The sequence below is a fragment of the Monodon monoceros genome, unplaced genomic scaffold (genome assembly GCF_005190385.1).
Source record: "Monodon monoceros isolate NGI ecotype Baffin Bay Population unplaced genomic scaffold, NGI_Narwhal_1 Super_Scaffold_22, whole genome shotgun sequence".
Lineage (NCBI taxonomy): Eukaryota > Metazoa > Chordata > Mammalia > Artiodactyla > Monodontidae > Monodon > Monodon monoceros.
The window spans coordinates 114,277,452-114,300,262 of NW_021703779.1; the positions used below are offsets into that span (position 1 = coordinate 114,277,452).

At 44.4% G+C, this 22,811-nt stretch overlaps 2 protein-coding genes across 2 annotated transcripts in view; one reads left to right on the forward strand and one right to left on the reverse strand.

Moving 5' to 3' along the window:
- The window catches only part of LOC114905901 (transmembrane 9 superfamily member 2-like), a 54,895-nt gene extending 42,780 nt beyond the window's left edge, over positions 1 to 12,115 (forward strand). Inside the window, 1 exon segment of the mRNA XM_029240240.1 lies at positions 11,509 to 12,115. Within this exon segment, the coding sequence (XP_029096073.1) occupies positions 11,509 to 11,576 (68 nt within the window). The 3' untranslated portion in view covers positions 11,577 to 12,115.
- Positions 12,116 to 20,816: 8,701 nt separating this feature from the next.
- GPR101 (G protein-coupled receptor 101) lies at positions 20,817 to 22,328 on the reverse strand. Its single transcript, XM_029239894.1, has one exon. The coding sequence runs from the start codon at positions 22,326 to 22,328 to the stop codon at positions 20,817 to 20,819; it is 1,512 nt and encodes a 503-aa protein (XP_029095727.1).
- Between the last annotated feature and the right edge of the window lie 483 nt (positions 22,329 to 22,811).

A 22,811-nucleotide genomic window follows, 5' to 3' on the forward strand; every position in this document is an offset into this window, starting at 1 on the left:
TTATCTACTTTATACATAGTATGAATAGTGTATATATGTCAATCCCAATCTCCCAGTTCACCCCCCCCCACCATATCCATACATTTGTTCTCTAAGTCTGTGTCTTTTATTTCTGCTTTGTAAATAAGATCGTCTATACCAGGGGTCTGCAGCCTGTTAGGAACCGGGCTGCACAGCAGGAGGTGAGCGGTGGGTGAGTGAGCAAAGTTTCTGCTGCTCCCCATCGCTCGCATCACCTCCTGAACCACTGTATCCCAGTCCCCCCCACCATCGTCTGTGGAAAAATTGTCTTTCACGAAACCGGTCCGTGGTGCCAAAAAGGTTGGGGACTGCTGGTCTCTACCAGTTTTTTCAGATTGCACATATATGCGTTAATATACAATATTTGTTTTTCTCTTTCTGACTTACTTCACTCTGTATGACAGTCTCTAGGTCCATCAGCCTATTTCATTTTTAGTAGCTCCTAGTAGTTGAGGGTGTGCCAAAACCTTTCGGTGTCTCCAAGGGGAGGATCTCAGTCAGCACCGAGATTCAGACTGATTGAAAGCCAGACCCTCAGGCAGCAGCTTTTAAAGAATAGACATAGGGCTTCCCTGGTGGCGCAGTGGTTGAGAGTCCGCCTGCCGATGCAGGGGACACGGGTTCGTGCCCCAGTCCGGGAAGATCCCACGTGCCGCGAAGCGGCTGCGCCCGTGAGCCATGGCCGCTGAGCCTGCGCTTCCGGAGCCTGCGTGTCCGGAGCCTGTGCTCCGCAACGGGAGAGGCCACAAGAGTGAGAGGCCCGCGTACCGCAAAAAAAAAAAAAAAAAAAAGACTAGACATATATCTTCTGTGGAACTGCAAGTGTAAACCCCACTGGCTCCCTGAACCAGGTGATCTGGAGATGTCTGCCGGGCAGCAGTCTCAAAAATCAGGGCTCCAGATGAGTGTATAAGCTCCTTTCTGGGAGGCACTGGTGAGCTGTAGCAAGGTAGAGGGAGAGTGCAAAGGTGATGTTCCTCTGCGTACATTCCCTGAGAGCAGCTCCATAGCTTCCAGCTGTGTGCCAAACCTAATGCCTGTCCCTAAGGCCGAAGATTTAGGAGTAGCAAGTAGGCCTCCTTCACAAAAAGCCTGTGGAGGTCTTTCAGTCTGCTGTCTGTGTAGTGCCCTGGGGGTGGTAGTTGCCAAGGACTGTCTTTCCAGTTGTTTCTGTCCCCTGGGACCGAGGAACACCAGCCCTTCTGGCCACCAGAGCCAGGCGATCAAGGGGTATCCCTGGGAGGCAGCTGCAAAAACCAGGGCACTAAATGTGAAAACTGGGGCACCAGACTCATATAAGAGTTCCCATCCTCCAAAGTCTCAGGGAAGGTTTACAGTCAGCTCTAAGATATGGGCTTAATTAGAAGCTTGCCCCTCAGGCTGAAGCTGTGATGATAAGGTAATAGGAGCCCCTGGGTCTGTTGCCTCTTGCTGGGCCCATGGAGTGGTAGCTGTTTAAGAACTCTTTCTCCATTGGTTACAGTCCTGTTGGACGTGTGAGCATAAGCCCCACTGCCCACCAGAGCCGGGCAATGCAGAGGTGTCCCCTGGCAGCAGCTGCAAAAATCAGGGCACCATATGTAAAAACTGGGGTGCCAGATGTGTGTAGAAGTTCCGCTCTGGGAGATACAGCACTCTGGAGTATGGCCAGGGGAGAGCATGCAGAGGGCACCCACTGACTGGAGCAAGGCAAAGGGGAAGTGCACAGATGGCACCCACAGAAAAAAAAAAAGGGAAAAAAATGAAAGTAAAAGAAAAAGAAACCAAGAAGAGAAAGGAGAATGGGAAATAAAATAAGAGGTGAGGGAGATGGCACCTGCTGGCTTTAGCAAGGCAGAGGGATTTGGAGGAAGATGGTGCCCACTGGCTGAAGCATAAAGATGACACCTGCTGCAAAGAAAGGAAAAAATAAAAGAAGAAAAGATGGTACCAGCTAGCTTACGTAGGCATAGGGAGAGCAGAAGATGGCACCCACCAGCCTCTGTCCCTGAGAGTATCCCAGCAGGCCCCATCCCTTCAGACCAATGCTTTAAAATTAGCAAAGGAGTCTTTCACATCAAGTCTGGGTGCCTTTCAAAAGGCTGCTTCTGTTCTGTGCCCTGGAGCCGGTGAGTCTGCGTGTGGGCCCTTTTTTTAAAAAAAATTTTTTAGTGGAGTATAGTTGCTTTACAATGTTGTTAGTTTCTGCTGTACAGTAAAGTGAATCAGTTATACATATACATATATCCTGTTTTTTTTTTAGATTCTATTCCCCATATAGGCCATTACAGAGTATTGAGTAGAGTTCCCTGTGCTAAAAAATAGGTCCTTATTAGTTACCTATTTTGTATAGTAGTGTATATATGTCAATCCCAATCTTCCAATTTATCCCTCCCCACCCTTACCCCTGGTAACCATAAGTTTATTTTCTGCATCTGTGACTCTATTTCTGTTTTGTAGATAAGTTTATTTGTACACTTTTTTTTTAGATTTCACATATAAGCAATATCATATATTTGTCTTTCTGTGTCTGACTTACTTCCCTCAGTATGACAATCTCTAGTTCCCTCCATGTTGCTGCAAATGGTATTATTTCATTCTTTTTTATGGCTGAGTAATATTCCATTGTATGTATGTACCACATCTTCTTTATCCATTCATCTGTTGATGGGCACTTGGGTTGTTTCCATGTCCTGGCTATCATAAATAGTGCTGCAGTGAACATTGGGGTATATGTATCTTTTCAAATTATGGTTTTCTCTGGATATATGCCCAGGAGTGGGATTGCTGGATCATACGGTAGCTCTATTTTTAGTTTTTTAAGGAACCTCCATGTTGTTCTCCATAGTGGCTGCACCAGTTTACATTCCCACGAGCAGCATAAGTGGGTTCCCTTTTCTCCACACCCTCTCCAGCATTTCTTGTTTGTAAACTTTTTTTTTTTTTTTGCGGTATGCGGGCCTCTCACTGCTGTGGCCTCCCCCGCCACGGAGCACAGGCTCCGGACGCGCAGGCTCAGTGGCCATGGCTCACAGGCCCAGCCGCTCCACGGCATGTGGGACCCTCCCGGACCGGGGCATGAACCCACGTCTCCCGCATCGGCAGGCGGACTCTCAACCACTGCGCCACCAGGGAAGCCCTAAACTTTTTGATGATCGTCATTCTGACTGGTGTGAGGTGATTCTTCTTTGTAGTTTTGATTTGCATTTCTCTGATAATTAGTGATGTTGAGCATCATTTCATGTGCTTTTTAACCATCTGTATGTCTTCTTTGGAGAAATGACTATTTAGATCTTCTGCCCATTTTTTGACTGGGTTGTTTTTTTTGATATGTAGCTGCAGGAGCTGTTTGTATATTTTGGAGACTGTGTGTGGGCCCTTAAGAGCCAAACCTCAGTTTGTATCAGCCCCTTGGGTCTCATGGGTGTGAGCCCTGTTGTTTTTCAAAACCAAATGTTTGGGGGGTTTATTTACAGGTGCCAATCTTAAAGGGTGGAGCGCTTCATATAGGGTATGAACGCTTTGCTCCTCAGAAAGAAGCTCCAGGTCTTGAGTTCCTTTCCAAATGTGCGTCACCATGCCGGGTTTGGGGTTTATGGTGAGATTGTGTCTCAGCCTTTCCTATCCCCTTTGATGTGGTTTCCCTCTCATTTGCCCCATGTGAAGAGGTCTCTCTGACAGGTTTTTTCAGTGGGATTTGTTCCATATATTGCTGTAGATTTAGTGTGTCTATGAGAGGAAGTGAGTTCAGGATCTTCCTATGTCATCATCATGAATCAGAGCAAATTATTTTTCATATGGAGGGAGAGAGAGAGAAAAAGAGATCTCCATATCTATTTTTAAATTAAATCATGGGTAGGAGAAACCTCCAAAGTAAATCCTGGTTATTGTTCATATCAGGAAAAAAATTAGTAAAATCATGAAGTGTGCTTTTGACATCAGTTTTCTAGAACTGTTGTTTAAGAAGCCCTCTCTGCGTAAGACTCTTTTTTTTTTTTTTTTTTTTTTGCGGTACGCGGGCCCCTCACTGCTGTGGCCTCTCCCGTTGCGGAGCACAGGCTCCGGACGCGCAGGCTCAGCGGCCATGGCTCACGGGCCCAGCCGCTCCGCGGCACGTGGGATCCTCCCAGACCGGGGCACGAACCCGCGTCCCCTGCATCGGCAGGCGGACTCCCAACCACTGCGCCAGCAGGGAAGCCCTGGAGACATTTTTGATTGTCATGACTGGGAGGATGCTAATGACATCTAGTGGGTAGAGGCTAGGGATGCTGTTAAACATCTTACGATGCACGGACCAGCCCTGAACAACAAAGAATTATCTGGCCCAAAATGTTAATAGCACTGCTGTTAAGAAATCTGGTCTAGAGTGAACTGTTTTTGGACCTCACTTTTATTTGGGAGTTAATGCTATTTTCAAAATATAGTTTTGTTCATCTCAAGAGAACATGTTTAGAGTCTGAGACTCTGAGCCACCAATCACTGTGCAGTAATTGAAGCCAGTGTGATGCAAAGAGTTTCTAGGATCCAGAAGAAGTATCAGCCGGGTGCAGAGTGCTTTTCTGTTGGCTTTCTCACTGTCTATGCTTTGAATATATTTGTATTCACTAAAAGAAGCGAGTGAAGTTCAATGTATTTTGAGAGCGTCTACCGGATAATATTGTATCACTAAAGTGAAGAATGTTCTCACACAGTGCAAGATGAAATACACTGTATTGAAGGAAAAGTCCAATTATCTTAACACACAAATGTTAGCTGTAGTGGGCCTTTTGTGCTTTATTATGCCAAGTTGTCTCTGTCTTATTAAAAATTTCAATTCTAAAGGCCAAAAGATCAACAAGGGATAAAGATATATTAGTGCTAATTGTTAACCAACCAACAAATATTTACTAAACTACTTCTTTTATGGGCTTGGCAATGTGCTAATAGGGAATATGGAAACATACATTTATCTCACTTAATTTTCACCTAATTGTCTGATTATTATGAGGTGTAGGTCATGTTATTCCCATTGCATGTATGAGGAAACTGAGGCTCAGAGAGATTAAGTGACTTGTTCAAGGTCACTCAGCTAGTAAGTGTGGGAGCTGTGATTCATTCAAACCCAGGTTGGTCTGACTCTAAAGTTCATTCTCTTAAACACAACTCTCTATGTCCTCCTTAAGAAAGAGGTACTTTCTTTGAGGTGGGGCTAAACCAGCCACCAAAGGATGCCTGCGGAATCTGCTCTGTGGGCCTCTGTTTGATCAGGTGGACTTCCTGTAATTGGGAGAATGAAGACAGGTGCATGTAAAGCAATGAAGTATTGCCCTCAGGAATAGATGATGAAAAGGGACTATCCCAAGCCTTTTCCATGCCCCTTCAACCCTTCCAGCCCTCCTTTAAAAAAAATAGAGGCACATCCTTCCAATTTTTCCACATTATTCTAGGATAGAGGGAGTCAAGGCCAGTGTAATCTCTGGGATAATTCCATTACTTCTTTAATTCCAGCTGATTTTGATTTCAGCTTATATTTACGGACCAAAGTGCCAGGTGCTATAGGAGTTAACAGGACAGAGTGTTCTCTATTCTCAAGAATATTGAAAACCTCAGGGTCTTATCATTTTTCCCAGTGCAAGTAGTTACAGACCTATTCTAACCCTGGGCCCTGTGGTAGCCAGTATTCTTCTAGTTTTGAGCATCATACTAAAAAATTTCAAAGGAAGGGAAGTATTCCTTTTCCCCAGAGGTAAGCAAAAGCTGCATTCTCTGGCATTCTTGTCTTGTGCATTTTATGTTCTCTGGCATCTCATACCTGAGTTGATTTCTTACTCCCATCCTCAAGCATTTCCTGTCCAACTGCTGCTTACTCTTTGAGGTATTTTTCTGTACAAAGCAGTTCTTGGTCATCTCAGCCCGTATTGATTATCTCCACCCTAGAACAGTCAGGGCAGAATTGACTTTAAGTCCCAGCTGTACTGCTTATTGGCTGTGTGTTGTAAGGCAAGTCGCTTTACTTCTCTGAGCCTCCATTTCTTTATAGAAAATAATAGCACCTATCTCAGAGTGATCGCACAGGTGAAACACTTAACTTGGAGCCAGGCATATAATAAATATTTAGTAAATATCAGCTATTATCATTATTATTGTCATCATCGTCATTGTCACTGTCTTGGTCATGAACAAATTTGTTCATCTCACTCTCTGGTTTATGAATCTTTGCTGGCTCCCAGTTGCCTATGGTATCAAATCCAAAGTTCTTAACTTATCATTCATTATCTGGCCCCCACCTACTTTTGTGGTCTTTTCTCCTATATGCTCTTTTTAATATTCCCTTAATTTTCTGATCACTCACCCTTGATGTTCCAACCCCTCTGCCATGGTTCTCACTGTTCCTTAAAACTGCTGGGGTTTTAGTTGTTTCAGGCCTTTATGGGTACTTTCCCCTCTATCTGGAATAGCTGTCTCCCATCCTCAAATGCCTCTGAATCGAGCTTTATAGCACATTCTCTATGATGCCCTCTCCAAGTTCCTGCCATTTATTCATCATTCATTCATTCATTCAAGAAGAATATAGTGAACACCTACTGTATGTCATGCACTGCCCTAGAGGCTGGGGCTTTAGCAGTGATCAAAATCCCTATCCTCATGGAGCTTACATTGCTAAGCAGTTAATTTAAACAGTTCAGTTTAAGAGACATTTGTTGTCCACCTACAATGTACCCAACACTATGCTATGCACTGGGGGCACAAAATTGAGTAAGACTTCACCCCTAGCCTCAAGGCTATCATCTGGAGAGAGAAGACCTCTAAACAGATCATTTCCACGCATCGTGGTAAGGAGCGTAATAGAGTTAACCTGGAGTTTTGTGAAAGCACGGAGATCTTCAGGTAATTTGGGGTTGGGGAGTTTAAAATTTAAGGCATCAAGAAGGCCTAAAGTGGCGGGCCAGGGTCTGATCCTGGAGGGCCTTGTGGGCTGAGACTAAGGAGCTGGAATTTTTATCATATATAGTCGTCATTTTCAGACTTGGGTGTGCCTTACATTCACTTGTGGAAATTATTTAAAACTACCTAAAACCAATAAATCTGATGCCCAGGGCCTATCCCAAAGCCCCTGAATCAGAATCCTTGCTGATCTGTATTTTTAGCAGCTTAAAAGATTTCTGATACCCTCCGGGGTTTAAGTACTTTTGCTATGGGAAGCTATTAAAGGTTTGTAAGTAGGGACCTGGCAATCAAACTTGTGTTTTGGAAATATCACAATCACTCTGACAGAGAATGGATTTGAGAGGGATACTGGAAGTGAAGACAAGCTAGGAGACAGTTTTCTAGATGAGAGATGAAGAGAGTGTGACTTAAGACCCAATGGCTACGGAGATGGACAGATGGATGGAGGGGATGGATTCAGAAGATTCCCATAAAAAAAATCAATGCCAATTATGTTCTGGAAGTGATAATAAAGTTTTTAGAGAAAAGATCACAGAAAACATTAATTTATAAATGATAGAGCATCGAGCTCGGAAAGTAAACATAAACAATCAAGGAATCAGTGAAAACTACGTTTACCATCTCTGATTTTTATTTTCATAACAAATTATACAATTATGCAAGAATGAATATAACATATGTTTATACATTACATTAAATTGTATCTATTAAGAGTTTCTGCAGTAAATAACACCACTTTCTTCCAATCCTAACAATAACGTGCACGTGAAAAAATGTGGTTTAATATGTAATATGAATTCTGGTAATATTTTCATCCATTCGCTGGCACTTTTAATGGGTGTGAATCTGAATTCTCTGAATCTCTGAAATCTCAGTCTCCTCTTTAGTTCTAAAACTTGTTATAAAGATGTTTTCCTATGTATGTAAACACCAAAACAAAAAATTTCACAGGTTACCAACTGAAAGGGGGAAAGCAATTGTATTCTGTTATCACAGTAAGTATTTAGTTGAGGAAAAGAAGTATTTAAATAAGCATGTAAATGAAATATTTTCACTTCAAAAAAAATTCCACGTTCGAATTGGCAGGTCTTGGTGACTGATAAGATGTGGAAGCGAGAAAGACAAGGGGTTAGGGGTCCTTTCCAAGTCTCGGACTGCGACCTCTGTATAAATAGTGATATGTTGTGCGGCCACTGACATTGTTCCCCACCAGAGCCCCGTTTTCTATCCTTTACATTACCTGGCAAGTGCCGGGCCCAGAGAAAGTGCTTACTGAATACTGAATCAAATGTGGCTGAGGAGAATCAAGGTCCCCAAGACCCTTTCCTCCAAACACACTTTCTCTTTATTCCTCTGTGCAATGGCTTTAATTCCAGCTTTAGGAAAATCTTTTCGGCATGTGTCTTATTCACAGCTGCCAATTCTCAAATTAATGTATATTGGAATTTAGTCCCCAAAGTGACTGTGGAAAGCTCTTTAAAGGTTTGTTTGTATCACATTGCATAGAATGTGATAGACTTTCAAAATGTTTTATTTAGCTAGTTTCTTCTTTTTCAAGTGCACATGACTACTTTGGGAAAGCCCTGGAGGAAATGTGTATTGGATGCCAGTTCTAGATCAGACTGTGAATTTTTTTCATTATAGAATTGCAGTTAGAGAAAGGACAGGGGGAAAATGGGTTTCTCTGCTTGTCTTGGACTGCCTCATTCAAGATCCTGTGGTTGGATTGTCTTTTTGTTATGTATCACCCCACCTAATGAAAAAAGGTTATGAGGTTTAGAAAGAAACTAGGACACTTCTAGTATTGGTTTAGTACTTTCTCTGTCCTGAGGGAAAAGTAGGCAAAGACACCAAAGTGATAATTTTCTCCCGTTTTGTCCCATCTCCCTTTTTCTACCCTCAAGTTGTAGTACAAGCAATTGAGCTGTAGAAAAAAATATTTTAATTTCTCCAGATCCTTTACGTTGCTTTTAACTTGTGTGGTACGGTGGCCCTTAGGAGAGAAATTTCCACACCTCTCTCCATGCTTAAGGGAGGAAGACAGGCTAGCCCAGAGGTTCTGAACCATGGTTGCATGTTAGGACCTGGGGAGATTTAAAAACTCTTGACACTCAGGCTGCATCCCAGATCAATTAAATCAGCATAGCTGGGGGGGTTGACCCAGGCAATAGTATTTGTTAAATCTCCCCCGGTGATTCCAAGCTACAGGTGATGTTGAGGACTTCCACACTAGTCAAATAAATCCCATGTGAACATATTTTTCAAGCCCCAGATCAGAACATCAGTGACAGCTATCATTTCTTGGGTGCCTCTAATGTATTTTACCCTTTTTTTGTCAGGTCAAGCCTGTTAGCTGGGCAGGGATATGATTCCTTTTCACTTATGAGGCACAGAGGAGATAGGTATCTTGCTCTACATCATACAGCTAAGTGTCTGCCTAACTCCAGATTCTTTAGCTCAGCCAACTATCAGAACAATGTGAGGGTTGATGGAGTTTTGTTTTTCGGGTAGGAGACAGTTTGGTACTTTAAATAGAGCATCAGAAAGTTGAGAATTCATAGACATTTTAATGATTTATGGGAATAATATGCAGCAAATTGAAATCAGGAGTGTTTTAGATTCAGAGACATATGTTAGCTATGCACCTGAACCTTTGAAGTTGTTGGATTCAAAAAAGGAAGCCAAAAGTAGGAATAGGTATTATTGTCCCCATTTTTCAGCTGAGAAGACTGAGGCTTGGCAAGACTGTCACTTGCCCAAGATCAACAAGTAACCAACAGAGGAGATTTGTGTCCCTCCAGAGCCCATGGTCTTATCGCTGTACCATACTGACTCCTGACAAGGAGCTTTGTAGGATGGGAGGGAAGTGGCATGATGGTATATAGGATGGAAAGTTATTCTATTGATAAATTTAGCAATCGGCATAGAAAAAGGTAACAAACCCTGCCTAAAGCTTTCTGTGATCTTGTTATTAAGATGTTTTCTTAGATGACTGAATTGTCTTAGGGTGCCCCATTTAGACTATGGGATTTGGAAATCTTATTAGAGTTTTCTTCAATTAAGTCATTAGACCTTAATGTCATCTGAAGATTTATTTTTATAGTATGAACATCAATGGAATTCTATGTTAAAGAAAAATTTGTCCATAATCATGTCACCCTAAGATATAAAGGTATCTTCTTTTGTTCATGCTCTGCTGTAGTCGACAGGTTTAGGCTTATGCAGTGTTCTCATAGGTGTGATGCCTGGGAGCTCTTTGAGGTCTGGCTTTTTTCACCTGACACCATATTATAAATATTGCCCCATGCTGCTTTATATGTCTTTATATTTGTCATTTTTGATGCCTATCTTATTTCATCTTGGTTCATCGTTTAGGTAGTCATCTGTTTGGGGGCATTTTAACTTTTCAATGTTATAAATCAGTGTTATGAACACCTTTTGCGTGTAATTTTTTTTCTTCTATGGGATCATTTCTTTAGGATAAGTCCCCAGAGATGGGCTGTTTCTCAAGCTTAATTATGCAAAACTTTGATTTAGAAAACTAATATATTCTCTGAGTATGTAAGTAAATAGATTATTCCTGCTTTTGCTACGTAGATAATGGTTATTTACATTGTCTAAAATTGAAGCAAGTTATACAAAGTTTATTGTGTTAGAAAGTAGCCTTGGGGGCTTCCCTGGTGGCGCAGTGGTTAAGAATCCGCCTGCCAATGCTGGAGACACGGGTTCAATCCGTGGTCCGGGAAGATCACACATGCCGCGGACCAGCTAAGCCCGTGCGCCACAACTACTGAGCCTGCGCTCTAGAGCTTGCGAGCCACAACTGCTGAAGCCAGTGAACCACAAATGCTGAATCCTGCGCGCCTAGAGCCCGTGCTCCACAACAAGAGAAGCCACCGCAATGAGAAGCCCGCGCACCGCAACGAAGAGTAGCCCCCGCTCGCTGCAACTAGAGGAAGCCTGTGCGCAGCAAAGACCCAACGCAGCCAAAATTAGTAAATAAATTTATTTTTTTAAAAAAGAAAAAAAACCAAGAAAGTAGCTTGCACTCTTTTGATCCTTTTTGAAATAGAGAACTTAAGTTACTCATTTTTATTACTTTGCTTTGGTTAGAGACCTGCAGTGTTCAGTCAAATGGCTTCTCACCCTTTTCCAGGTGACTGCCTCCAGCCCCGCTGCTCATCCTCTTTGCTCAGCAAGAGAGCCTGGTGATTTTTATTTGATAAAGTCCGAGTCTTGAGATTTAGAGAATGAGTGCCCCACCTCAAAATGGACATGCTTTGCGGTTTTTTTTTTTTGTTTTTTTTTTTTTGCGGTATGCGGGCCTCTCACTGTTGTGGCCTCTCCCGTTGCAGAGCACAGACTCCGGACGCGCAGGCTCAGCGGCCATGGCTCACAGGCCCAGCCGCTCCGCGGCACGTGGGATCTTCCCGGACCGGGGCACGAACCCGTGTCCCCTGCATCGGCAGACGGACTCTCAACCACTGCGCCACCAGGGAAGCCCCGCTTTGCGTTTTTGAGAAAGCTAATTTGATGTTCTATAATGTCTGGTTAACAAAGATATTTTTCATTTTGTTTCAGGGACACTTGGATTTTTTTCCTGCTTCTGTTTTATTACTAAAATCTACAGTGTGGTGAAAGTGGATTAAAGAATGTCCCCAGAGGCTTCCAGGCACATCACCCTTGCTTTTGAATATATATCTGTAGCTATATGAACATCTATAGAGATATATATGTATGCTTCCAATTGCATGTTTTTAATATCTATCAATTTAAAAACCTCATTGTCCGGCCTCAGTTTGTATGACACAAAATACGATTGTATGGACAAAAAAAAAACAGGTTGGAAGGTAGGTTCATTCTAAGTAATATTTTCCTGAAACAATACCATAAAAGGGTTTGATTTAAAGCAATTAGAACAAAGGAAGCACATTTCCTTAAAAAATTAAAGTTGAGTAGACTGGATTTTTGGATGAAAAGTTTTTTCCTTTTTTTCTTCTTCATCTGCTTAGAGCATCTGAACTACTGTCAAATAACTCTTAGGTAAAATGTGAAATTTTCCAATTTAAGTTGATTGTACAAACTATATTACACCTTTGTATCTGGGTGATCACTTAAAAAATATGCATTGGTTTAACATATAGAATTTATGGAATACCAGATACTGCTGTCTTATTCCTCAATTAAATCGGCACATTTCTGGTTGTTGGTTGTCTTTTTTTGTTTGCTGCCTTTGGAGGCTGAGAATGTGCAAGTGTGACTTAGTTGTGTGTAGATACAAAATCTTTGGAGTCAATTTTCTTGGATTTCTTTGCTTCTACTCGACAATAGTCCGGCGTTACAACTTCCCAAATTATGGGAATTTGTATTGCAAGCATTCTTTGAGCTTGCAGTTTGGGGGGAGCAGTCATGAAAATCATACATTGTTCTGTGATAAATTTTATTGATAAATATTGGTCTTATTGAGGTAAACGTTTGAAAACTATCTACACATACCCTTCAATTCATGAACGTTCTCAAAGCCGCCCTCAAGCTGAGGAATACGTGTTGGTGGGTGCAGGGAGCAAAGAGGTGGTGTTGCCCTTGAAGGGGAGTCCGGAATGAGGAGGGACAGGGTCAGGGGGCTGCATTCTGAGAGAGTGGGAGATGGAGTAAGAGCTGACTAGTTGCCTCAGGGAAGAAGAAACTAGTTCAGTAACCAGTAGTAGGCCTTCCTCTGCATTGGAAGGAGCAGGGTTGTGATGGGGCCTGGAGCAGACTGGAAGGGGTGGGGGGGGAGGGAGTGGCTACAGAAAGTCAAAGGTGTCTCTTGACAGTGGCATTTTCAGATCCTCTCAACCCTCTTTTTTTTTTTTTTTAAATGTTGATCTGCTCTAGGGATCAGCCCTTGGTTCTTTAAAAGAAGATGTTGGGGGTAGGAGTTTATTCATTTATTTATTTATTTTTGCTGTGTTGGGTCTTCGTTTCTGTGCGAGGGCTTTCTCTAGTTGTGGCGAGCGGGGGCCACTCTTCATCGCGGTGCGTGGGCCTCTCACTGTCGCGGCCTCTCCCGTTGCGGAGCACAGGCTCCAGACGCGCAGGCTCAGTAGTTGTGGCTCACGGGCCCAGTTGCTCCGCGGCATGTGGGATCTTCCCGGACCAGGGCTCGAACCCGTGTCCCCTGCATCGGCAGGCGGATTCTCAACCACTGTGCCACCAGGGAAGCCCCCTCTCAACCCTCTTGCATTCAGTCTCGGAATCGAAGGCCGAGCCCTAAACCCTGCCTGAGAGGAGGGACTTCTCTGAGGCGACAGATACCTTGGAACCTGGCCCCTTCTCTAAATACTGTGCACTAAGCAGTGTTCCAGCTTCGGGGGACTCTGCTCCCACCAGGTTTGCTGCCTGATAGTTTGATCGGAGCTCACGAGCTCACTTGCTTGCACTGGTGGTAGTAGTTTTCTAGATGGTAAATGTATTTCTGCAGCACGAGAAGGTCGTCGCCTGGACGTTGTTCATAAACCAAGGTTAAAGGCGACCACGGGCGGGTCTCATGGCAGCCGTCTTTGAACATCTCGAAATAACAGCGCGTAGGTGAGTATTTAGATTTTGGAGTGAAAAATGGAGAAGAGCACTTTCCTTTGATTGAAACAGGGATGAATAGCTCCCTGAGCCTCCGAGCGAGCGTGGAAGCAGGAGGGCGCAGCTCCTTGCACCACTGCTGATGAGATTATGGGAAGAAGGGCTACTAGTAGGTCAAGCACATGGACTTGAGAGGAACTAGTGGGCTCTTAAGTTTTAGGCATATTTGCTTATCTCATCTGTGCCCGGTGTTTTCATATGTCATGGTTGGTGTTAGAGGCTGCGCCAGTTTCTTAAACTGGGGCTTGAGAGAACATGCTCCTGCCTCTTGTTGTGTAAACCCTGGTGAGTCGGGACTCAGGGTGTATGTGTGTGTGTGGGGGGGAGGGGTGGGTGACAACGGTGTTGGTGTGGCTGAATTGTGCCGAGGGAGGTGTCCTGGTCATGAGTAGCAAGACGGAAGGGCCAGGAGCCCGGTGGGGGTGAGCCAGGTGCTGGGCAGCACTGCTTCCTAAAACAAAGCCTATTCAGCCCAACCCCCCAAACCTCATGGCCTTGAGACTAAGGCTGGCATTTGGGAGCCCCGCAAACCGCCTGGCCCCATTTTTCCACTCTGCCCACCCATCCCCACTTTGTTGTTTTTTTTTAAATGTTATTTTGTATGAGAGCATAGTTGATTAACAATGTGTTAGTTTCAGGAGTACAGCAAAATGATTCAGTTATGCATATATCCATTCTTTTTCAGATTCTTTTCCCGTATAGGTTATTACGGAATATTGAGTAGAGTCCCCTGTGCTCTACAGTAGGTTCCCATTAGTTATCTATTTTATACATAGTAGTGTGTATTAATCCCAAACTCCTAATTTGTCCCTCCTCCCACCTTTCCCCTTTGGTAACCATAAGTTTGTTTTCCAAGCCTGACCACCCTCACTTTGGAATCCTTTTTATTCACAGAGGACTCAGCAGATTCCCCTCTTCCAGCAAGCCCCTCAAGATGACTCCCCCCTCCCACTGCATATTCCTTATATTGGAATAGTGCGATGTGAAGCATTGGAGCCCATCTGTTTCATTCTGCTGCGTACTACAATTAGTTTCCCCCGTTTCCTCTGTTCCAGCAAAAGAGAAGGGATCGAGAACTAGTTATGTGTCTCCCTCTCTTATGTGTTTTCCATGGAGCTTGGCATAATAACCAGATACACGCATTAAAATTAGACTTTATTCAGCATATTTAAGAAGAATATACCAAGGACAGATTAACAGCACCTATTTAAGAAACACAAACATTACTTAATAATATTTAGTTAAACCACAAACATCAATCTCTCTGTATTCCCCAAGCAGGAGTCCGTTATTCCTGTCCAGCAAGAACATGTACTGTAACCATTTTAGAAAGGATCCAATTAAAGCCAACCAATATGTGAAACCTTGTCCTTGGGCAGAGTCTCCGAGACTACTGACCCGTGTAACAGTAATGGTATATGAATTTGACTGGGGTGTGAAGGGGTTTCTCTTCTTGCTGGGGGGAGGAGGATTAAGTCCACCCCTTTTGTGCACCCGAAGGTAAGTTGTGCCAGTGGGAACTTGGCCCCAGGATTGTCGTTTGGCAATCCTTTGAAAAGGCACTTTTAAATTACAAATACTTTTTGATAAGGAAAAGGAAAAATTCAAATTCAAAATTTAAAATACTAAAGAAAACTGTTTATTGACTGAATGCATTTTCCTCCTGCTTTCAGTCTCAAAAACAGCACATAAAATTTGGTATTAAAGGCAGTTTTAGAAATTATTCAATATATATAGCTTTCAGCTTTAATATTTTTATTCTTAAAATATAATAAACTCATCTCATAGTTCTCTTTTCTTGTCTGATGCAAATGCCGTTGCTATACGATTGTAATTCTCAAACATCTTAGCTGTGACCCCCGGAGGAGTCCCACTACTTCTTTATGTATTTACCCATCTATGCTCTCTTATCTCTCAGGCAACCGATCAAAGAAAAAAAAAAAAAAACTAAACAGAGCAGCCTTTTTCTGGTTTTTGGTGCTGCTCTGGGAGGGCAGGGATGGTGGCAATATAGATCTGCTCAATGCAAACCCTGCCAGTTCACAGTCAGGCACTGGTTGGATCTTGAGACTACATCATTCTTTCCATCCTGCTAACAGGACTCCAATAGCCTGTCCTGGGGCCTTTGCTCTTTAAGGATGAAAGGATTGTCTTTTTTGATTCTGCATTCTATACAATGAATGGAAAACAGGCGTACCAGTGCCAAGCATGTTGTGGAGAACTGCCAGCGAGGACTTTGGCCAAGACGATTAAGTCACAGTAATGACCAACTGTACCAGAATAAGTTCTCACCTGTTGTATATTATACCAGGGATTTAAGGAATGAAAGGCACCACTTCCTGCCACCCCACCTTGGAGCCTCTTATACATCCTGCAGTATACACTTTAAAAAGAAAACTTTACACACAAATATACTATGTTCTACTTCAGAAACTGACCAAGGTGTGGGTCACAAATAGAATTCTGCATGCATTTTACTAACTAACTTTACATGTACGTACTACCCAATTTTGAGGGTGACACTATCTACGGACACATAAATCTAATATCTAGCACCTTATCTCCAAGAACACATATTTTATATACAGTAATAGCTTACATTTAGAAGAATTACTACAGAAAGGAATACACCACTGAAACAGACAAAAATACCAAATTTTTAACATTAAAGTTGTAGCACAGATGAAGGGAGGGGGGAATCCACTCAACTTTGAAGCACCAAACTAAAACCAATCTTGTTTTTGCCTGTATTTTAGAACAAGAGAGATCCAGTAACGAATCCTTGGTCATAGCAAACCTCTTGTGAGTGTACAAGTTACTGTGTTTTCCCCTTGGTGTGTATACTTTGAGATATGCAAGCTTTGAGAGGCAGTGATGGGAACATTTGACACCCATTGGTGACCTTCATTTACCTTGAGGGTTCTTATTCTACTTACCAAAGAGCAGTGAACTTTAGCTATGGATTTTAGCCCTCCTAGTTCTTCCTTCAGCCAGTCTTGCTGCTTTTAGCAGAAGACTGCTGTAAGCAAGCTGGGCCTTTGCCGTAGAGGAAGAGATTGTAAGTAACTGGAAAGAATTTATGACAAGAGCCTCTCTTCTTTTTGACTTTTAGGCTATGATCTGTTCTTTGTGGTTCACTGCTTCTGTCTCCTCATGCCTAAGCTTGGAGGGGCTTGGAGGGGGCCAGGAGCACCTGTCTGGCCCACAGAAAATGAGAGAGACACAGATAAGGACTGAGAGGGTTAAAAGCCATGACGGACCAGATTTTCTCTTATCATCTTGGTAACTGGCTCACGGCCAACTGTTCCTTTAATCTTTTGTCTGCTCTAGGGGGAAAAGACATTTTGCTTAGAGAAGCCTCTCCTGACAGCCCGAGGGTTTGTCTTAAAGAGGAATACAATAAAAAAAGACATTATGAGGGGAAAACACTTCTTTTGATTTTTTTCCTCAAAATATGGGGGAAGGCAGTTATGAGAAAAAAATACAGTCCACTAGTGGAAATTGGTACTCTCTGTTTTATCCCAACAACCTCTGTGGGTTTTATCTTGGAGCATTCAAATTACCAGATGATGGCATAATTTTTCTCTTCCAAACCGTGTATTTCAGACATTTTAAAGAGCATTTTGGCAAAGTCTAAGAAAGAAAGCCAGTTTAATCTTGTATATTACTCTTCAGGTAGTATGAAAAAAATCTTTTGAAGTAACTTTACCTAGCTTAATTGGTTAATTACATAGAAAATAAGGCAATATCAGGCACCTTACAATTTTATAGGTACATTTTTTTTAGTGTTTTTTTTGCTGAAATAATTGGACAGTATCTACAGGGTTGAATGTGCTCCCAAAGATGTGTTGTAGTGTGTGTTTTTTGGTATGAGGTGCCTACCTCCTCCTATTATAAAATGGCACTTTTCCTTACCTGTTGAATTTGAAGTAGGTATCCCCTCATCTCTAAATTGGATTGGAGTTGGGGAGGAGACAGAAAAATACCTTTAATCCTATTGCTCACTTCGGTCCTTCCCTGCTGCCACGGGCCCCTGGGTCCCTGTGAACCTGTCAGCTCTGGGTGGGCAGGGATGAACAGGGGTGAGTGAGCCCACAGAGCTTCAAGCATGGGATGTTCCTGAAGGGCCAGCACAGCGGGGGCAGGGGGAGTGAGGCGGGTGAAGGCAGTGGGCATGATGGCGGGAGGTAGGCGGGGGGTGGGGTGGGGTGGGGGGTGGGGCGGAAGTGTAGAGGACTTCCGGGCAGCTGGTATTTGTGGTGCCGTAAGAAGATGGGCCCTCACAGTCACAGAAGCCAGGGGCTTGCTCCTTATTACTGCCTTCCCAAGCTCGTTGAAATTGGTGTGTGAGTCAAAGCACCTGCGACTCCCTGGCAAACTGGAGGCTCTATTATTCTTAACTAAGGAAATCATTAAATTGGAAACCACATCATTTCAAAGTCTGGTTCGTCTGGCTCCTGGACTTTAATGGGATTTTTACTGCGCATATGAAGTGGCCTTGGCAAAAGAATACCTCCTTTAAAAACATTTGGGGAAAGCTATTGCACATGAGGATCTGTGAGGCTAATGATGACTTTTGTGTGTGCTTTCAGATTTTCAAATGACAAAACAGTATGTGCAGTAAAACCTCATTAAGTTGATAGTGTTTTATTCAAAACAGCATAAAACTTGAGGCAGTTGCTATCTCCAAGCTAACTAGAGGCCCTATTGTTCATTAAGAAGGACATGTCAGCAAAGCGGAATGCTCTGAATTCAAAGGTCCTCTTTTCCAGTTCCCTATTTTCAAAAGGTTTTCACCTTCGAAAAAGCCAATTTGCTATGAGAATGAACAATGACTAAAATAGGGCAAAGAGGAACTTGCAAAAGGAAATCGGTGAGCCTTGGTGCCCTGGAGGACGTTGTGTGTGCCATTACACGAACTTACCACACTCGGACAGGTTCTGCTTCCACTTTGATTTGGGATTTTGGCAAACAATTTTCTGATACACTTTGAAGGGGCTGAGCTTTAAAAATAAAACAAGAAGTTCAGTTTCAACAAAATATTTGGAGACACTTATGTCTGAAATCCTGTTTCCTACCCAGGTAAGCATTTCTACTCAGAGGACAGGCTATAGCAACCTCGAACTCCTTTGACCATGAAAGATCTTCAAGGCAATACCCCTCCCCGCATAGAAGGACTGGTCACACGGGCCATTTCTTCACCCAGATATCCTTTGAGGACAGGTCGATACAAGAGTTTGGCAATAAACTGGTATCATAAATTTATGACTATTAATTCACTTTATATGTTTTGGTAGAAAAATAAATGATTTGCAAAGGTAAACTTCAGCCCCCACGTCTTGTCTGAACCACAAGTTCCAAATTAACGGGGTTGAAATCAATAGGATTTTCGTGGATATAGCGAACTGATGGGTCAGCTCAATGTTATTTGGGTCTACCCTGCTCCTTTCCTAAATTCTGAACATGGCAATGCCAAATTCCCATGCAGACTTATTCACAGCCCCAATACACTGCTGTTTACCTCTCCCCCTTGAGATGCTCATGTTGGAATCTGTCAGGAGGAAGAGATAAAATATAAGTGAGCTTGGCTTTTAAATGAACGAAATTTGAGTTCTAATACAGACATGGTCATCCCAGAAGAATGAGACTAAACTCTGAATATGGCCATCTTTGTATACAACCACCGGATTAACCATTTTTTTCAATCAAATACTCCTTCCTCTCCCTCCACCCATATTAACACTGGATTTCTGCTCGAACACATGACTGACCATAGAGTTGCTTTAATTTGATCTTCAGGTGGATCAAAAATACCGTTTTGACCATTTTTTGGTTCCACGTCATTTGGTGATGTCGATATGGTCTGTGCCCTCAGAAATAAACAAGTATATTCCCACCCAAAGTGATTTCGGGGTTTGGGATTTGAAAACTCTTCCTCTGTATTGACCCTAGGGATAATTTAGATATTGTAAAGATTTTTCCCAAAGTGATATATTTCAACAGCAATAATTAGGATAAGTCTGACCTGAACGCTTTGATTTACGATTGTCTGGAATAGGTCAGATGCTTGCCAGGTATTGAGAAACCATTCTGTCATTTCTGACTATACTTCTCTCCCACATCTGCGGAGAGCTTAAAGGCTTTAGAGAGAGCCACAGGTGGAAAAGATGCATGGGTGTGCCTGGAGGAAGGAAAACGTTTATCCTGCCTTACTTTCACCCCATGAGGAGATCATATGTCTTGTCTATGATCTCATGGACACAAAAAAGAGATTTCTAGTGGGCACATCACTCTTGATTGGCAGTGTGAGTTTTGTAGGACTCTGGCCACGCCTAGTTGAATTTCTTTTTTTTTTTCCTGGAAATACTGGAGATTTGGAGGATTCTTATGAGCATCTCAATTTGATCACAAAAGGGAAAATTGGAAAATGGTGGCATGATTTCGGTCCCACTATTATTCAAATAGGAGACAGAAAATAGTGTCACATGACAATTTTCCACTTGCATGAGACAATTTTGGTCTCAGCCCATGCACAAACCCAGGATTTTATAGAAAAAAGTCAACTGTTTAACCCCACGGATGTGTGTGATTTCTCTATCTTCTCCCTTGGACTTAGCTTTCCATTTCAAACATGCCCTATTATCCTCTTCCACTTTTCTGGATCCCTTTAGAGGATCTAGAAACCTTCTTGGTTTTTAACTACACAGTGCCCTTAGATTCCGTAATAGCCTTTGCACCAGATTCTGGGGGCCCTTCAGTCTAGAATTTGTCTCATATGTTGATCAGTCAGTCAGGTCATGCTTCCTGGGCTCCATGAATGACTTGCTCCATTGCTTTTCTTTCCCTTGAACATGGGCTGTAGCCCTTGCCCATGAACTCAGAAGTCCTTAAGTTCACCAGTATCATCTTCCTTTTCCCCCAGAGCAAAAGTTGACACATGGTAGCTCTGGGGAGACAGACAGAATACCAGGCATGGGTCCAAAATGGATAGCCCTTGTTGCTTTAAGAAATTTAGAGCCTAATAACTTTTTTTTGGGGGGGGGAAATTTCAGTCAGAATCCTCAAGTCCATTCTTTCAGGGGCACATTTTTCAGGGAAGACCCCAGTTCCTACCTCTTCCATATATTTATCTACCTTGTTGCGAGAGGGTGTGTGCAGAACCTTTGCCTGGAATGGTATGGGTTGGCATTAATGCGATTGTGGATGGTCCATTTAAGAGAAAGCTGCTCCTGTGTTCTGTGGACAGTTCAAGGTTTACCTTAGAACCAACTTCAAGGCGAAGTGGCAGAATCATGAGAAGGGATGATCTTGCCTTCAGTTCCACCCTCGGTGCCGGCTTCGGTTCCGGGCAGGTCTGGGTGGCTGTCTTCTTTGGGGGGCTTCTCCTTGCAGAAGAACTTCTTCAGCATATCCTGGATCTCCTTCTTGATGGTCTTGTGCATGTAGCCATAGATGTAGGGGTGGATGCAGCACTGCAGGAAGAAAAGCCAGATAATTATGGTGATCACCCACTGGGGTACCTTGGTTTGGACATCCACCCACACGGCCAGAACCGCTAGAAAGCAGTAGGGCCCCAGGGACAGCACGTAGGAGAAGATGATGAGGAAGATCACTTTAGCAGCTTTGCACTGGTAGCACCTGGGCAGAGGGGGGTCACTGGTGCTGTTTCGATGACTGACTGGGAGACTCTCTGTGATGTTCACCGCCTCAATGTCATCCTCGCTGAAATGGATGTCATCCTCACCAAACTCCATGTCATCTTCACCCAAGTCAATGTTGCACTGGGTGACCTCTAGGCGGCCCTTGTCTGCCTTCTTGCTGCTCTGAATTTTGGTACTGCCTTCGCCGGCCACCAAGCTGCTTTCTCTGACCTCCTCACTGCCCTTGGCCTCCACGCTCCCCTCACCGGTCTCCACGCTCCCTTCTTTGGCCTTCCTGCTGCCATCCTTGGCTTCCACACTGCCCTCCTTGGCCTTGACCTCACCTTCATCCTGGCAGTGGAACTCGCTCTCACCCTGGAACTCAACCTTTTTGTCTCCCTCTTCGTCCTCATTCTCCACGTGGTCCTTGGCTCGCACCTCCAAGCTGTGGCTCTTGACGCTGTAGAGCAGAGCGTGCTGCCGGCGGGCTGCACCGAACACCACAGAGTAGCAGGCAATCATGACAATCAGCGGGATGATGACGAAGGACACGACGCTGAGAATGGTGTAGCTGGGGCTGGCCCCCCAGATCATGGAGCAGAGGGCATTGCGCTCATCAAAGGCAGCCTGGCCCCAGCCATAGAGTGGGGGTGTGCTCTGCAGGATGGCCACGATCCAGGTGCCGTAGAGGAGCATGTAACCCCGGCGCGGGGTCATCTTGGCCGGGTAGGAGAGAGGGTGGATGATGGACAGGTAGCGATCCACCGACACCACGACGATGGTGTTGACGCTGGCAAAGGCGAACAGGTGAGTGAGGCTAACCAGGGCGGTACAGAAGTGGCTGTTGAGGGGCCAGAAAAAGGGCACGGAGGTGGCCACCACCCAGGGGGCCACGAGTGAAATCTGCAGCAGGTCAGTGACGAGGAGGTTAAAGATGAAGCGGTTGGTCACCTGCAGCAGCTGCGGCTTGCGCTGCAGCACGAGCGCCAGCACTATGTTGCCCACGAAGGAGGCGGTGAGGAAGATGAGCAGGACGCTCGAGCGGATGATGCCGTGCGCCAGGCTGATGGGCATTTTGGAGAGGGGCACGCACGTGTGGCTGCTGTTGTTTTCGCGCGTGCTGTTGGTGCAGGTGGACGCCATGGCGGCGGCGGGGGCGGGCGGGAGGCAGGTGCAGGCGCGGAGCGGGCACCGGCGGGCGGCGAAGGGGCGCACGGACCACACTCACCGCCTAGGCTGGGGACGAAAGAAACACGCGGGGCTGGGTTAGTCCCCCTGCCGGGGAGGAAGAGGGGCGCTTCCGCGCCGGGCAGCGGCGCTGCAGGACCCCGGCCCCGGGGCCCTCGCGCGGCTCCAGTCCGCGTTCGGGCAGTTTCTATGAATCCTTTTCTTACTCTGGGTCTCTCTGCCTCTCCCTCTGGGGGTCTCCGAGTTCCCCCGACCCCCACCCCTGTGTTCCGCTGGCGCGCGCGCGCGCGTTCTCCGCGCGTCTCCCACACTATCTGGGGGTCTCGAAGTTTGGGGCTCTCTGGAGGTCTCTCCGCAGATCTCTCCGCTAGCTCTCCTGCTAGCACATGCGCGCGCGCTCCGTCCCTGCCTGTTTACATGTGTCGATTTGTGTCTTTC

Excerpts from the sequence above, each read along its gene's own strand:
- GPR101 (XM_029239894.1), bottom strand. The coding sequence starts at position 22,328 with ATGGCGTCCACCTGCACCAACAGCACGCGCGAAAACAACAGCAGCCAC.